Genomic DNA, 18402 nt, shown 5'->3' with positions numbered 1-18402 from the left:
TCTATAGTTGCATAACAAATTATCCCCAAATTTATTTGCTTAAAATCAAACTATTCCTATCTTACAGTTTCTGTGGAATCTGGGTGTGGTTAGCTAGGCCCTCTGGTTTAGGGTTTCACAAAAGACTACATTCAAGGTATTGCAGGGGGGACTGTATCTACCTGGAGACTTGACTGGGGAGCGATCTACTTCCAAGCTCACTCAAGTGGCTATTAGTGGAATTCAGTTCCTCTTGGTCTGTTGAACTGAAGGCCTCGGTTCCTCACTGGCTGTTGGCTGAAAGCCTCCTTCAGTTCTTTGCCTCATGGGCTTCACTGGAGGGCAGCTCACCCATGGTAGCTTGTTTCCCTCAGAGCGAGCAAGTGAGAGAGCAAGAATCTTTTTGTCATTTAATCTCAGAAACGACATCCCATTACTTAGAGGCTGCCTACCACATTCATTGTGGTTTTAATCTGCATTTCCCTAATGACTAATGATGCTGAATGTTTTTTCACTGCTTATTAGCTGTTTGTATATGCTCTTTGGTGAAATATCCACTCAAGTTTTTACCCATTTTAAAATTGAGTTGTTTGCCTTCTTATTATTGAGTCATAAGAGGTCTTTATATACTCTGGATACAAATACTTAATTAGATATTCTGTATGCAAATTGTATTCATTTTCTACTTCTTGATAACAAATTACCACCAGCTCAGCAGTTTTAACAACACAAATGTATTACTTAGTGATCTATAGGTCAGAAGTCTGGTAGGGGTCTCACTGGACTAAACCCAGGTGTCAGCGGCTGCACTCCTTTCTGAAGGCTCTAAGGGAGAATCTGTTTACTGCTCACTCGGGTTGTTGGCAGAATTCATACTTGTGTTGTAGGACCAAGGTCTCCATGTTTTTGCTGGTTGTAAACTGATGGCCATTCCTAGCTTCTAGAGGTCACTGCAGTCCTTTGCTCTTGGCCCCCTTCCACCGTGTTCAAAGCCAGGTTGTCATCCATGGAGCCAGTCCTTCCTGTGTTGCATCTCTCTGACTCTTCCTCTCTCACTCCAGCTGGGAAAGGCTCTCCTCTTTTAAGCATTCATGTAATTAGATTGGGCCCACCTGGATAATACACGGTAATCTTCACATTTCAAGGTCTTTAACCTTAATCACATCTGTAGAGTCTCTTTGCCATGTAAGGTAATATATTCATAGGTTCTGGGGATTAGGAAGTAGACATTTGGGGAGGGTGTTATTTTGCCTACCACACAAATATTTTCTCTCAGTCTATGGTTTATCATTTCATTTCATTTCATTTGCTTAATGGTGTTCTCTGAAGTACAAAAGTCTTTAATTTTGATGAAGTCCAACTTATTGATTTTTTTCTTTCATGGATTGTGCTAAGAATACTTTGCCTAACCAAAGGTCATAAAGATTTTTCTTTTTTTTTTAAGAAAATTTTATAGTTTTAGCTCTTCAATTTAGATTTATGATCCATTTTGAATTAATTTTTATATATGGTGCTAGGTAAGGATCTAAGTTTGTTTTTTTCATGTGGATATCCAGTTGTCTGCAGCATCTCCTTTCTCTCATTAAATTGTTTTGGCACCTGTGTTGAAAATCAATTGGCAGTGATTATAAGGATTTATGTTTGAACTTTCAATTCTCTTCATTGATTTGTATCTCTATCCTTGTGCCGATATTACACTGTCTCCTTTTCTAGGTATTTTAAAGTTTTTGTTACTGTTAAGAATGGAGTTAAAATTATTTTGAACCTAAAATATCATTAACTCAGAACGATTTTCCTTAAGCTCACTGGCAGATTGATATAATTAATCTATCATAATATTATCTTGGCCTTGAAGTAAAAAGAAAGTGTAACTTTTATGCCTCAATTAGGTAACTGGAAATTGCTTTGAATCTATTAAATTCTGTCTAATGGGACTAAGTTGCAAAGATGTCGGAGATTTTGGTATTAGTGTTACATTAAATATCTTGATGAATAGTATTTAATTTCATATTTTGAATTTGAACAAGTTATTACTATTGCTATATACACATATTCCCTTGGTATATGTAACATTTCCAAATTTTCTTTCTTATTTCTTTCAGATCAATCTCTAGAATCCCGTAGAATCTACAACAAGCCGATCCAGAGCTTGTCCAACATGGACACCATTTTCAGTGAAGCCCTTCGGAAGATGCGGAAGCAGCACCCTGGGTGCCTTTCTCAGGAGACTTCCATCCGTGCAGTCCAGGCCGCTGTCCAGTATCCCTATGAGGTGGGCATCAAGAAGGAAAAGGAGCTGTATGTGTACCTTCAGAGATCAGGGCAGGCTAGAGCCCTGCAATATTGTTTCTTGGCGGAGAGGACCACAAATAAGTGGTCCACTCCCTCTGGAGCATCCTGGAAAACAGCACTGGCACGGCCCATCTCTTCTGTTGGCATTCTCGGTAAGGACATGGGTAATGTCACTCCCCAAATCTGCACACGTAAAGTATTACCATTTGCTTAGGGCCACCAGGTGCCAGGCTGTTTGCCAAACGTATCACTTGTGTTAGCTAACTTAATTTTCACTCCAGCCCATGAACTATCTTTACTTTATATGTGAGGCCTAGAAACACTAACCTTCTCAACAGTGAGCTAATGAAACCCAAGTCGTCTAATGTAGGTCTGTCTGATTCCAGACTCTGGGCATTTTTTAACTCATTTCTACCTCTTCCATGTCTCTCATTCCTGGATTTCCCAACAATGATTATTAATATGTTGCACATTTCAAAGTGTGTGCTGTCACTCCTATAGCTAGGGATTTGGAATGAAGGCTATATCTTTCTGGTCCTTGCATCCATTCGCTTCTCCTGGTTCAAAACCACTATCCTCAAATTCATCTGAACTCTGAAATAGTGGCTTCCCTACTTCTTCCCCTAGAAAATTTCTCAAACAAAATGTCTTCTTTCCTCAGAAGCTAGCTCTCTGATTGCCTTCTTCAGGCCACTTTCCTAAACTTCACTTTCTCTTAGTCTTGGCCCAAGAATGGTCTTGGGTAGATTCCAAACCTCCTGAAATAGTAAGTGAAATGTTATATGTATTAGCTTATATACAGTCTTCTGGGGGAGGAGGTCCAAAGTTTACTAAAAGCATCAACTTTCTTAACCCTCACCCAGCTCTCTAACACCAACCCAGCTTGGAGGGGAAGAGCCCTCTCTACATCTTCTTAGTCTGTGGTGGTTTCAGTCAAGTTTGGGAATAAAATAGCGTGTCTTTAACGCAAACACATTGTGCTCCTCTAGCACTGACTCTGTTCACTTGTGACTTTTTAAGGAGATGCATAAATAGTGTGACAAAGAACTATGAGTATCCCTTTTTTATACTCTTTCAGCAACACCAATATTTGTTCCCAGTTATGTACTTACCCCTTTCTTCTTCCTTGTATTCCTTCAAGCCAAGAATAATTAATGCAAAATAATAGTAAAAGTTTTAAGTTTATCAGAATTTTGTTTGTCAACCATCATTTGAGAATTTCCCCGTTTCCTTATTGTGAGCTTTTTAAAAATACTTCAGGTTTGTGTCTAGCATGGAATGTTTAAAAGTTTAAGGTTGTTTTTTTTTAAGTATACCCCACATTGTTCTGAAAAATATTTGAAAAAGCATTTAAACTGTATAGAAGACAACGTGGATAAAAATAAAGTGAGAGAGTTTGTCATTTCCCCCTTCTTCATGTTTATCCACATCCTGCTCTGCACTTCTTCTTTGTGACACAGCCTCCCGCCGCACCCTGTGTCCTCTGGAACACGCCCACAGCCTCATCTGGTTTACTAATGGCTCCCCCTCTGTCTCCTGCCTGAAACCTGGCTTACCCTGGGCACCTGCTTCTCCTGCAGCCCTGTCAAGAGAATGCTGTTGCTTCTCCCACACTCCATGGACCTCACTGTCACTTCCCAGTTCCCCTCTCAGACCATTACCCCTTTCAGGACACTCTCCTCTGTGGTCCTGCCATCCAGTCGTATCACTTTATCCCTCCTCATTACTGTCAGTGCTCCCCTGCTTTGCCCTCATTTTAGTACCTGGCTCACAGTTATCCTCTGTGGCCCAAATCCTGCTGCCATCTGGTTGTCTTCATCCTCTGTGTGAATAATTCAGCCCTGAATAACCCAGACCTGTTGCTTCTGGGTTCCTTCACCTCCTCAGATCCAGCGACGCTCACCTCACTTCACTTCTGTGACCCATACTTATGGCTTCACCGTAGGTCTTGTCTTTACCCTGAACATTTCTCCACCTCTGAAATGTGAAATCTCACTTTTTCACCACAACCTTGTATTTTCCCACATCCCTTTCTCGGTTATTCTAACTAGTACATGTGTTACTTGATCAGCTCCCCCTATCTTTACTTTCTTCTCTATTCAGTTTTCAGTTCCAGTCATCACTTCAACTACTCTCTTACCAATGTCCTCAAATGCCACGACTCATCCTTTCATTATGCCCCCTGGCAAAACCCCAGCCCTGATGAGCCCAACTTTGCACTTCCATAAGCCTATGTTCTCAGATCAGGTCGGCACAAACTGCAAGTTCACATTCTCCCACCTCACCTGGACTCTCAGGGCTGTCAGAAGGGGAGAAGACTGCAGTTGACCAAACACTGCAGAACCAGTAGTCAAAGCATCCCTTATCCTTTATTTACTTCTCTGAGTAGAAGAGGTTCTTGACTAGATTTAATTCCATGGCAGTTAAAGGCAGTGATTTGGTACAGGAGTAGGACTCCTGGTCCCTGTCTGTGTGTGTTTAATGAGGAAAAATTAAGAAACTAAATTCAATGTAAATGCAATATATACCTATGAAAACATAATTACCAACAGTGAAAAGTTTGGTCTTTCAGCCCTTTGTTCTTGAGAACTTTGAGACCACAAGGTTGTGAAAATAGAAGTTAGTAGCTAAGAACTTTTTGAAAGAAATAGATATTGTTTTCATGTATATTTTGTTTCAGTGATTAAATGAAAAGTATCAGTTTATAGAACTGAAGAAGATCTAAAGTTATAGCTAAGACACTTCTAAAAAGCACTAGTCTGGCCCACTTTGTGGTTTGGATTATGAGCTGTTTGGAGCGCCAGCGGTCCTTCAGCAGACCTGCTCTGAGAGGTGAGCGCCGAGGAGCTCTGCTCCATCTTCACCAGGTGGCCTTCCTTCCCCGCTGTGTTCAGTTCTGAGATATCACCTGCATGACATTATACTTTACAAAGCACTTTCACATAAACTTCTCATTAGTCCTTATTGTCCCTGTGAGTTTATAATCTCTACATGGTAGGAATTTTCAGCTTGGGACCAAAAGCTAGGAGGCCAGGGTTTTGAACCCCCAACTCTACCTCCTATTTACCCAGGCCAAAGTTTAGGATACAAGCTGCTACAATAGTGAGAGTTATCCAGCCCTCTTGTTACTGAGTGAAATGCAGATGCTTAGTAAATTTGGAAACCTAAATGTTTTAAATAATTTAATATATATATTATATTAAATAATTTAATACAATTTAAAAATTAAATATATTCCAGAGAAACTAAATCAGTGATTTCTTATTATTGATAACATTCTTTATTCAAAACCAATTGCCACAGGGGATTAAGAGGCACAAATTACTATGTATAAAATAAATAAGCTACAAGGATATATTGTACAGCACAGGTAATATAGCCAATATTTTATAATAACTTTAAATCCAGTATAATCTATAAAAATTTTGAATCACTATGTTGTACACCTAAAACTAAAGAATATTGTAAATCAACTAAACTTCAATTGAAAAAAAAAAACAATCCCAAAGCTAGTCATTGTAAAGTGTAGAAGAGTTATATATACATGTCTTTCACAAAACATCCACAGTGGGTTGGTTAGGTAACAGGTAACCTGCTGCTGTAACAAATAACAATCTCAGTGGCTTAGCACAATAAAGATCATTTTCGTCCTCACTCCACAGTAATTCTAGAACCAGGTTCTTTCCAAGTAGAGGCTCTGCCATCCTCCTGGATAATAAGGGTCAGCAAATTTTTTCTGTAAAGTTCCAGATAGTAAATGTTTTAGACTTTTGGGCCCATATGGTCTCTGTTGCAACTACTCAACTCTGCTATTGAGGACAAAAACAGCCATAGAGCAATTTCGTGGACGACGGGTGTGCGAGAGCATCTGCGGGTGCCAGGCGGGAGGGGACCGGGAAGACCCAGCTGAGGGTGCGTGGATTTGAGCCTTCGCGTTTCTAACCCGAGATCTTGAAATGCATCGTGATTCCTGTCCGTTGGACTGTAAAGTTTATGTAGGTAATCTTGGAAACAATGGTAACAAGGCTGAATTGGAACAAGCTTTTGGCTATTGTGGACCACTCTGAAGTGTGCGGGTTGCTAGAAACCCTCCCGGCTTCGCTTTTGTTGAATTTGAAGATCCCGAGATGCAGCCGATGCTGTCCAAGAGCTAGATGAGAGAACACTATGTGGCCGCCGAGTAAGAGTAGAACTGTCGAATGGGGAAAAGAGAAGTTGAAATCGTGGGCCGCCTCGTTCTTGGGGTCGTCGCCCTCGAGATGATTATCGGAGGAGGAGTCCTCCACCTCACCACACATCTCCAAGATGGAGACGCTTCTCCCGCAGCCGGAGGAGGTCCCTTTCTAGATATAGGAGAAGAGAGAGATCACTGTCCCAGGAGAGAAATCACAAGCCGTCCTGATCTTTCTCTGGGTCTCCTAGACGATCCAGGTCAAATGAAAGGAAATAGAAGACCAGTTTGCAAGAGGAGTGGTGCACAGGAAATAACTTCATTTGACAGGAGTATGTACAGAAAATTCAAGTTTTGTTTGAGACTTCGTAAGTTTGGCGCATTTTTAAAATGTTTTAGCTGTTCACATTTGTTTGTCTCTTGGAACAGTGACACATAAAGATGTAATTCTCTATGGTTTGAAATGGATTATATGAGGCATGTAATATCAAGAATTGTTACTTTACAATGTTCCCTTATGCAAAATTGAATTTGCTTTGAATTTTTAGTCTTGCATAGACTGATAATAAACCTCTAACTCCTGTCCAGCTAAAGTGTGATGTTTAATATTATGGAAACAAAACTGGCAAAAATTGAAAAGACTTTCTGTAGCTGGGCTATGCAGCTGTAGTTAAGCAAGCAGTCTTTAAAAGCTGCTGTGAACACAAGCCAGCAGGTAAAAATAAAAGCTGCACCCTTAAACTAGATTAGAGGTTTAAAAATTCCACTAGTCTTCACCCCGGACAAGAGGTTGTCCGGTGGGTTTAGAATCTAAGAAGTTTCAAGAAAGTTAGTTTACCTTTGCTTTAGGTCATAAGTTCCTTCTGTGATTGCTGTATATGAATACATAGCTCTTTGTAATATTATTTGGAAATTTGAGACTATTCAATATACCAATGTCCTGTTAGTTTAAGGGTACATTGTAGAGCTGAACTTTGAGTTACTGTGCAAGATTTTTTTTCATGCTGTCATTTGTAATATGTTTTGTGAGAATCCTTGGGATTAAAGTTTTGGTTACAAATTGTTGTTTAACCTGAAAGCCTGTTTTTCCTTGCAAAACTAAAATCTGAGCTTGGTACCAATCAAGTCCAGGTATAACATTCCTATTGGAAGCCATACTTACATTTTCTTGTAAAGTGCTTTTGAAAATAAAATATTAACATAATTGAACCCACTAACATGGTTGAACCCACTATTACCATAGTTCTGGTCCCATAGAAGGCAGTTTGTTACACAAATCTTATTTTGTAAGAAACACAATTTGAGACTTTTGAAGTGAAGGGAATTTTTGGTTGTCTACTTAAGTGGTGATACATTTTTAGGAGTAGAAGCCAGTTCAAAGTCCACGATATTCAGTGATCAGCATTTTAAAGTATAGCCACCTGATACATTATAATCCAAAGTTGCTGGTAAAAAAACAAACAAAAAAAACCCAAAAAACTTTAGCACAAAGTAGAACTTTAAACATTCCACAAAGCTTTAAAAATTGCTTCCATTTTATATAATTTGAGGTGTTGCATGGAAATTCTAAATTGATCCATCATGTTGTGAAATTCACTATCTGGTTTAAATGTAACAATGCAGAATTGAATATGGAGGCATGCATAACCTTCTTCTTAGAAATCTAGAGGGGTTGTAATTTCAAATTTTTGTGCAATTAGATTAAATCATAATGCAACAGTCTTTTGGCTTAGTTTCCTTAAATGTACTATTTAAAGATAGTTTTGGATTATGCTGTACTGACTTTCTTTAATATAAAAGATGTCATTGTATTAATCGATAAGGATGTTTTATAAGATACAGATCCTAAACAAATTATTTCCGGTTGTCCTTCTTCACCTTTCATGCACATATTAAGGGAGGAGAGTCCTGGGTGTCACAGGGGGAGATCTGGTGTCAGTGGAGTTCAGTATGAGCCTTGTTACAGAAGACACTTTTAAGACGGCCTATTGATTTACTGGGAGCTCGGGCTTTGGGCCTTTTGTCTTTCGGCATTTCATAGCTTCTTACAACCTTTGTTAGGATCAAGCAAGGCAAGATAGCTAAGAATTCATGGAAGTAATATGGTACATCAATATTACACTGCTCTTATAAATCTACATGGGCATTTTTGGCAGTATACAACTTGCAGAGTCTTAAATTGGAAGGGTTTCTGTAAAAAGGATAGTGGATTGTAGCTATAATGTGGCTAATACAGACCTGATATAAAATTAACCTCCAGGATTTAACCTTAGGGTCCAAATTTGCAATCACTTTAACCAGAAAACCTAGCACAATTTTATGGCTTGTTAAAAATATGGAAGATAGAAATCGTTAAAACCTTACATTCTACATTTAAATTGTGGCTATTAAAAAGTTTAGTTACTTTGATTTCTGAAATTAACAAGTCCCGTTGGCCAGTTTTGTCTTGCATTCTCAGTTGAGTATGATACTGAAAGCAGTCACAGAGACTTTGACTTGTGGTTTAATGATTACAGGTGTTCACTAGAGGTCACTATTAATAATACTTGGTGATAATTTAAGGAACATATGTAAGGATTATAGTTGGTTTTTATGCTTTCAAGAATAGTTAATATTCTATGGTTCTCTGTTCATTGTGGGTTACTTCTGACCTCCATGTCCTAAGCAGAAAGGTAAATACAAAGATAAATTAGCCAGAGAAATTTTAATTTTATGAGATGTAGATACATTTTTACCTACTGTTTCTATGCTTTTTTACAGTTCCTTAAAAGGTCATGTGATCAGTAGATGGCATCACCACCTTTTTAGATTCACCCATGTCTGAATGGAAAGTCCTGGTCGCTTTTTACTGTAGAGTTATGGTTTATATTCTTACAGTGTTTCTTTTTCAGGAATGGTGTTTTCCAGGCCTACTGACTCATTTTTCCATCCCTGATTATATAAGAACCACTGGTTTACTACTTTGTATTAGTGTGCTTTTATTTTCAGAATCCCCAACATGATTTAGTTGTCGGACCTGGTTGGTGGTAATATCTTCTGGTTGTATATTTCTGTACTAGACTGTTGCCTTCTGGTTTTCCTTTTTTTTTTTTTTTTGAGAACATGAAAGATTTTTATAATTAAAGTAGCTGAAGAAAAAACACGGCCATAGACAATACAAAAACAAATCAGTGTGATTGATTCCAGTAAAACTTTATTTATGGACACTAAAATTTGAATTTGATATAATTTTCCTGTGTCACAAAATATTCTTATTCTTTCATTTTCAGCTATTTAAAATGTAAAAATATTCTTAGCTCACCAGCAGTACACAAGCAGGCAGTGGGCTGGATGCAACCTGCAGGCCAGCATCTGCTCTAGGGTCTCCTCCAAAGCCTCAGAGTTGTTCTCTGCATCCTCTATACCCAGGTGGTAATGAAGGATTTTGTGGGTGATTTTAGGGGCCAGTCGTGATCCCACACCACCCTCTTCCCCATTCCCTTGACCAGAATTAGTTACAGGCCCTACCAGGATACCAGAGGTCTAGAAAGTACAGGCTTCTATGTGCCCAGGAAGAAAATGAAATGGTGTGGGAAAGAAATAGCAACCTCTTTGCCATCGAATAATTTTTCTACATTTTCCATCCTTCTTGCCTTTTTTTTTTTAAATAATTAGTTAATTTATTTATTTATTTTTGGCTGTGTTGGGTCTTCGTTTCTGTGTGAGGGCTTTCTCTAGTTGCAGCGAGCGGGGGCCACTCTTCATCGCGGTGCGCGGGCCTCTCACTGTCGCGGCCTCTCTTGTTGCGGAGCACAAGCTCCAGACGTGCAGGCTCAGTACTTGTGGCTCACAGGCCTAGTTGCTCTGCGGCATGTGGGATCTTCCCAGACCAGGGCTCGAACCCGTGTCCCCTGCATTGGCAGGCAGATTCTCAACCACTGCCCCACCAGGGAAGCCCCCTTCTTGCCTTTTTAAAAAATATTTCTCACTTTTCTTTTCCCTTCCCCAGCTGGGTGGTTCAACTTCTCCAATTTCACTGTTTTAGTTTGATCTTTCTTTAAATATTTCTTCAAATATCTTTATCTTGAAGTTTTTCTTGACTCATCCAACCAAAAATAATCTCTTTCCTTTGAATCACCAAAGAAATTTGAACTTCTCTCATCACTTACTTTACCTTTAAGGGTGGATATTTATGAACTTTTTCCTTTCCCACCACTAGATTATAAGTTCCTTGAGGGTTGGTACTACTCATATTTTTAATAACAGTTTTATTGAGGTGAAACATATGTCATAAAATTCACCCATTTAAAGAGTACAATTCAACATAAAATGCTGCAGCTGCTGAAAAAAAGTATGGCAATCCCTCCAAAAACTAAAAATAGAATTACCATATGATTCAGCAATTCCACTTCTGGGTATATCAAAAAGAATTGAAGGCAGGGACTCAAACGGGTATTTGTATAATCATGTCCATAGCAGAATTATTCACAATAGTGGACTAATGGTGGAAGAAACCCAAATGTCCATTAACAGATGAATGAATAAACAAAATGTGGTACATATATATATTCAAAGGGCTATTATTCAGTCCTAAAAGGTGGGAAATTCTGATACACGCTACAACATGAATAAACCTGGAGGCTATTCTACTAAGAGAAATGAGCTAGTCACAAAAGGACAAATACTATTTGATTCCACTTATATGAGGCACCTAGAGTAGACTTTGTTGAAAAAGACTAGAGTAGTCAAAATTATAAAGATAGAAAGTAGAATGATGGTTGCCAGGGGCTGGGGAGAGGGCAAAATGGGGAGTTATTGTTTAATGAGTACAGGGTTTCAGGTTTTTTTTTTTTGTGGTACGCGGGCCTCTCACTGTTGTGGCCTCTCCCGTTGCGGAGCACAGGCTCCGGATGCGCAGGCTCAGCGGCCACGGCTCACGGGTCCAGCCGCTCCGCGGCATGTGGGATCTTCCTGAACTGGGACACGAACCCGTGTTCCCCACATCGGCAGGCGGACTCTCAACCACTGCGCCACCAGGGAAGCCCAGATTTTCAGTTTTGCAAGATGAAAAGCGTTCTGGAGATGAGATGGGTGGTGGTGCTGGTTGCACAACTCTGTGAATGTACTTAATGCCCCTGAACTGTACACTTAGAAATGGTTATGATGTTAAGTTTTATGTTATATGTATTTTACTGCAATTACAACATTTTTAAAAGACATAGTAACAATGTCACCAAAAAGAGAGTACACTTAAGTGGTTTTTAGATATTCATAAAGTTGTGTAGCCATTGCCACAAAAAATTTTAGAACATTTCCATCACTTTAAAAAGAAACCCTGTACCCATTTGCAGTTATTCCTCATTGCCCATCCTCCCAGCTCCTGGCAACTACTAATCTACTTTCTGTCTCTGTGGATGTTCCTATTCTGGACATGTCATATAAATGGAATCATATAACAAGTAAACTTTTGCATCCAACTTTAACTTAGCATAATGTTTTTTAAGGCTCATCCATGTTATAGGATGTACCATTTAGTTTTACGGCTGAGTAATATTCCACTGGAGAGACATACCACCTTTTGTTTATCCATGTTGATGACATTTGGCTTGTTTCTTCTTTTTGGCTATTTTGAATAATGCTGCTATGAACATCTATGTACAAGTTTTGTGTGGATGTATGTCTTCATTTCTCTTGGGTTATGTATATACCTACCTACCTACCTACCTAGGAATGGAATTGCTGGATCGTATGGTAATTGCACGTTTAACATTTTGAGGAACTTCCAGCTTGTTTTCTACTGCAACAGCACCATTTTACAATTTGCCAGCAGTGAATCAGGGTATCACATCCTCACCAGAATTGTTATTGTCTGTCTTTTTAAATTATAGCTATCCTAGTGGGTATGAAGTGGTAGCTCATTGTGGTTTTGTTCTGCATTTCCATAGTGACTAATGATGTTAGGCATCTCTTCATATGCTTATTGGCCATTTGTATATCTTCTTTGGAGAAATGTTTAATTGATCCTTTGCCTAATTTTATTTTATTTTTTAAAAATTTTTATTGGAGGGCTTCCCTGGTGGCGCAGTGGTTGAGAGTCCGCCTGCCAGTGCGGGGAACACGGGTTTGTGCCCCGGCCCGGGAAGATCCCACATGCCGCGGAGCGGCTGGGCCCGTGAGCCATGGCCGCTGAGCCTGAGCGTCCGGAGCCTGTGCTCTGCAAGGGGTGAGGCCACAGCAGTGAGAGGCCCGCGTACCGCAAAAAAAAAAAAAAAAAAATTTTATTGGAGTATAGTTGATTTACAATGTTGTGTTAGTTTCAGGTGTACAGCAAAGTGAGTGTTATACATATACATATATCCACTCTTTTTTAGATTCTTTTCCCATATAGACCATTATAGAGTATTGAGTAGAGCTCCCTGTGCTATACAGTAGGTCCTTATTAGTTATCTCTTTTATATATAGTAGTGTGTTTATATCAATCCTAATCTTTCAATTTATCCTTCCCCCCACTTACCCCCTGGTAACCATGTTTGTTTTTTATATCTGTAACTCTATTTCTGTTTTGTAGATAAGTTCATTTGTACCCTTTTTTTAGATTCCACATGTAAGCGATATCATATGATATTTGTCTTTCTCTGTCTGACTTACTTCACTCAGTATGAGAATATCTAGGTCCATTGATGTTGCTGCAGATTCCTTTGCCTAATTTTAAATTGAGCTGTCTTTTTATTGTCGAGTTTGAGTTCTTTATATATTCTGATACAAGTACCTTATCAGATATATGATTTGCAAATATTTTCTCCTATTCTATGGGGGTTTTTTCACTTTCTTTATTGTGTCCTTCAAAGCACAGAAGTTTTTAATTTTGATAGTGTCCAATTTATCTATTTTTTTCTTTTATTGCTTATGCTCTTGGTGTCATTTCTAAGAAACTGTTGCCTAATCCAAGGTCATGAAGATTTACTCATAAGAGTTTTACAGTTTTAGCTCTTACTTTGGCCTTTGATCCACTTTGAGTGATCCACTTTGATCTACTTTTGTATATGGTGTGAGGTAGAAGTTCAACAAAATTCTTTCGCATGTGGGTATCAGCTGTCCCAGCACCTTTGTTGAAAAAGACTATTCTTTCCCCCCATATTGGCACCCTTGTCAAAAATTGATTTTCCATAAATGTATGAGTTTATTTCAGGACTCTCAATTCTATCTCATTGATCTATATGTCTATCCTTATTCCAGTATCACACTGTCTTGAATAGTGTAGATTTGTCAAAAGTTTTGAAATTGGAAAGAGTTTGTTCTTTTTTTTTTTCTATATTGTTTTGGTTATTCTGGATTTCTTGTATTTCTATATGACTTGTAGGATCAGCTTGTTAATTTCTGCCAAAAAAACAGTTGGATTTTTCATAGTGATTGCACTGGATCTGCAGATTGATTTGGGTAATATTGCCATCTTAACAATATTAAGTCTTCTGATCCACGAACATGGGATGTCTTTCCATTTATTTAGGTTTTATTTAATTTCTTTCAACAATGTTCTTTTGTTATTAGTGTACAAGTCTTACAATTCTTCCTTAAATTTATTCTGAAGTATTCTTTTTAATGCTATTACAAGTGGAATTGTTTTCTTAATTTCATATTCAGATTATTCATTGCTAGTATATATAAATAAAACTGATTTTTGTATATTGATCTTGTATCCTGCAACCTTGCTGAACTTGTTTATTATTTCTAATAGCATGTGTGTGTTTGTGTGTGAATCCTACTTACTGTTATACCTTCTGAATCACTTAATACAGTGCCTAGCCTTAACTAGTATTCAATCCATTTGTAGTCCTTGAATTTGTATCTTTGAATGCCACGTTTCCACAGAAGCCTTCCATTCACTGAGTAATTTCTCAGTTGCCAATACCATTGAATCATTCTTTTTCTCCTTCACTCTTATCTGCAGGCTTGGGAACAATGGGCCGAGGCATTGCCATATCTTTTGCAATGGCCAAAATCCCTGTGATTGCTGTAGAATCAGACAAGAAGCAGCTAGAGACTGCAAACAAGATAATAACCTCCATCTTAGAAAAGGAAGTGTCCAAAATGCAGCAGAGTGGCCACTCTTGGTCAGGACCAAAACCCAGGTTAACTACATCTATAAAAGAGCTTAGTGGTGTAGATTTAGTTATTGAAGCAGTATTTGAGGAAAGGAACCTGAAGAAACAGGTCTTTGCTGAACTGTCAGCCGTGTGCAAGCCAGAAGCATTTCTGTGCACCAACACTTCAGCCCTGGACATTGATGAGATTGCTTCTTCCAGTGATCGTCCTCACTTGGTCATTGGCACCCACTTCTTCTCACCAGCTCACGTCATGAAGTTGTTAGAGGTTATTCCCAGCCGATACTCTTCCCCCACTACCATTGCCACTATTATGAATTTATCAAAAAAGATTAACAAAATTGGAGTAGTGGTAGGCAACTGTTTTGGATTTGTTGGGAATCGAATGTTGAAGCCTTATTATAATCAGACATATTTCTTATTGGAAGAAGGCAGTAAACCAGAGGAGATAGATCAGGTGCTGGAAGAGTTTGGTTTCAAAATGGGACCTTTTAGAGTGTCTGATCTTGCTGGATTGGATGTAGGTTGGAAATCCCGAAAAGGGCAAGGTCTTACTGGACCTACATTGCCTCCAGGAACTCCCTCCCGAAAGCGAGGCAGCTGGAGATATTGCCCAATTCCTGATATGCTCTGTGAATCAGGACGATTTGGCCAGAAGACAGGTGAGGGTTGGTACCTTTATGATAAGCCGTTGGGTAGGATTCACAAACCTAATCCCTGGCTTTCCAAATTTCTGACACAGTACAGAGAAACCTATAACATTGAACCACGTATCATTAGCCGGGATGAGATCCTCGAGCGCTGCTTATATTCACTCATCAATGAAGCATTCCGCATCTTGGGAGAAGGGATGGCGGCTACCCCAGAGCACATTGATGTGGTCTATTTACACGGGTATGGATGGCCAAGGCACAGGGGTGGGCCCATGTTCTATGCTTCCACAGTTGGGTTGCCCACAGTGGTAGAGAAGTTGCAGAAATATCACAGGCAGAATCCTGATATTCCCCAACTGGAGCCTTGTGACTATCTGAAAAAACTGGCTTCCCAGGGAAACCCTCCTCTGAAAGAGTGGCAAAGCTTGGCAGGACCCCCCAGCAGTAAATTGTGATTCAGCCTTTCAGGTTTTGCCTCACATGCTGGCATCAGGTAGTGCTCACTGAATTTCAGTGAAACTAAATCCAAAGATCCAAAGTAAGATTGCTCTGAAATGCAAAGCAAAAGAAGTAATTGGCCAGCTAAAACTCTTCTTTGGGTCTTTGTCTGATGAAGATTCTAATGGGTCAGATCTTTAGGAATGTGCTTCCTATGCCTGGGAATCTGTCCCTATCAGATAAATTATTTCAATCTCAGTGAATAAACTTATGTTAACACCATAATCACTAAGGAAAGAGCCTCAGGAATAAGTTGAGGTTCCCAAGTTCTTTGATCATTGGAGAAATATGTCATTAATTATTCACTGATACGTGTATAAATTCATTTGAGCCCTTTCAACCTCACACACGTAGCACTGATAGGAAATCTTATGGACCCTTCATTCAACAGACACTCACCATGCACCCCTGAGCATCTTGCACAGCACTTGACAGACCTAGAGTCCAGAGGGGCATTAATCCAGCAAGGAAGCCTATGATACATTTCACTTCAGTCTCAGAGGTGGAGTGAAGATGGTTGGCAGGGTAGAGTCAGCAGTGAGGGTCTCTATGAGTGAGCTTGGAAAGCTGCCAAGGGAGAGGCAGAGGCAGTAGTCAGAGGCAGAGTATCAATGGCAGAACAGTGTTGAAGTTTAGGCAAAACACAATTGAGAGTTGGTGAGGAAACCACATACTTCAGACCAGAATAGGGAGGTCAGGATAGCTTGGCAAGTCATGCTCAATATAACACTTCTGTCCAAGGCCCATGTGCACAGTTGTCCTTGCTGCTTGCAAGAGGCTCAGTAACATTTTATGATAATTTCCTCAAGACCACTGGATGTCCACAACCTGGTCTTTATTTACTCTTCTAGTCAGACAGAAGTAATGGAAAGTAGTTAAGTTGTTGACTTAGTGTAAGAAGAGATCTCAGGGATCTAACCTCCTCTAATTCTGTGATAAAGTCATGATGCATTTCCCGGTCATGATATGCCTTTGTGATGTTGGGTATGAAATCTTAGCAAGTCTAAAATTATTGTAAAACAAATTTTGTTTAATTTTGTTATAAGAACTCTTTTTACTTTTTGCCTTGTATGGTTAAATGTTGAGGGGCTAGTCAACACAAAAACTTGTACACAAATGTTTATAGCAGAATTATTCATAATAGCCCCACATTGGAAACAACCCAAATGTCCATCAACTGATGAATGGATAAATAAAATGTAGAATAGCCGTACAATAGGATATTATTTAGTCATAAAAAGAAATGAAGTGCTAATACATACTACAACATGATGAACCTTGAAAATATTATGCTAAGTGAAAAAATAGGCAAATCCATTGAGATAGAAAGCAGATTACAGCTTGCCTAAGGCTGGAATGATTGGGGGTGGGGAATAGGGAGTGGTTGTTAATGGGTACAAGGTTTCTTTCTGGGTTGATGAAAATGTTCTGAAATTATTGTGGTGATGGTTGCATAACTCTGTAAATCTGCTAAAAACCATTGACTTGTATACCTTAAATGTGTGAACTGTATGGTATGTGAATTATATCTTAATACAGTTAATAAATAAGTAAACAAACAAACAAATGGGCTTAGGTTATTGTCCTTCAGGATGATGTAAATGAACTGGTTTTTTTTTACAATATTTTCACCAGTGAACCCAAAGAAAATTACCAAAAGTTCTGATAGAGAAATCTTGAAGGAATATAGCATAAGTTTTCCATTGTACAAAACAAACCAAAAAAACTTCTAGAGTGTGCTTTGAGTTGTAGTTCAATTTAGAACAATTTTTGAGATGTGTATTGCTGGATTTTATATAAATTGGTCCTTGAAATTAAAGACATCAATAGAAAAAAATTCCTGAAAATAGTAACTCTGTCTCCAAAGTGTCTTAGTTTCAAATTAATGTAAACTTATTTCAAATTCATACACACATCAACTTTTTCTTCTTTAGACCTTGAGTAGATTTCAATTTTGAGTTCTCTTTTTTTTTGAGTTCTTAAAACTTATTTTCATCCTACATTCTCCTTTAGATTGGGGTTTTGAAACTAGAGTGTCTATGAATAGATTTTGAGTCAATAATCCCTGAAACTTTGTGCTAACATTTGTGTATATGTATCTGAGTGCATTGCTTAGAAAACGTGCCATATCTTACATTGTATTCTCTGACATGTCTATGACCCAATAAATGTTAAGGACCAATACTTTATATATTGATATAAAATGGGAAGAAGAAGCATGAGTTCAATTATCCTTATTTTGTGTCAAAGGAGGCAAGACTGATTCAAACTGTTGGGTCCCATAAACAGCAATGGCTAATATGAAGAAACCTTTCCAGGATATCCCATCCCATTATTGAAAATGCACTTGCTTAAAGACTTATTTTGTTTTTGTTAATAATTTTAAAACTATCTTTTTTTAAAAAAACACATTCTAAATGACATGTTAAAAATATGTTCTAATGGTAATTGACTCTGACAAGAGCTACATATTAGAGGCACCCTTGAAGCTTTGACATAATACTCCAGCTTTAAAGATGAGACTAATTATGTTCCTTAAATCAGGAAAGCCACCGTGCAGCTGCGGTTGCTATCTACTTATTCATTTCCAGCAGGAACAGGTGTGCTTGCAAGAAAGAAAGTGAGGGATCCTAAACTCCCCTGATTAATGATGTGACAGAAATGTGCACGCAAATCATATTCCACAGCACTGTAGAAACCTGAAATTTCTAGGGTCTTACACTTGTCT

At 38.6% G+C, this 18402-nt stretch overlaps 1 protein-coding gene and 1 pseudogene across 2 annotated transcripts in view; both read left to right on the top strand.

Annotated features, from left to right (window-relative positions):
- The window catches only part of EHHADH (enoyl-CoA hydratase and 3-hydroxyacyl CoA dehydrogenase), a 52286-nt gene extending 34294 nt beyond the window's left edge, over positions 1 to 17992 (top strand). Inside the window, exons 5-6 of one of the 2 annotated variants that reach the window (XM_033855594.2) lie at positions 2082 to 2423; positions 14370 to 17992. In XM_033855594.2, coding sequence (XP_033711485.1) covers positions 2082 to 2423; positions 14370 to 15631 — 1604 coding nt within the window. In that variant the 3' untranslated portion in view covers positions 15632 to 17992. The remainder of the gene's footprint in view (positions 1 to 2081; positions 2424 to 14369) is intronic. The other variant, XM_019946320.3, reaches the window with a different exon arrangement.
- Positions 2483 to 7563, top strand: LOC109551921 (serine/arginine-rich splicing factor 3 pseudogene; annotated as a pseudogene).
- Positions 17993 to 18402: the final 410 nt, after the last annotated feature.

The sequence above is a fragment of the Tursiops truncatus genome, chromosome 4 (assembly GCF_011762595.2).
Source record: "Tursiops truncatus isolate mTurTru1 chromosome 4, mTurTru1.mat.Y, whole genome shotgun sequence".
Classification (NCBI taxonomy): domain Eukaryota; kingdom Metazoa; phylum Chordata; class Mammalia; order Artiodactyla; family Delphinidae; genus Tursiops; species Tursiops truncatus.
The sequence above is the reverse complement of the archived record's forward strand: the minus strand, read 5'-3'. Positions and strand labels throughout refer to the sequence as shown.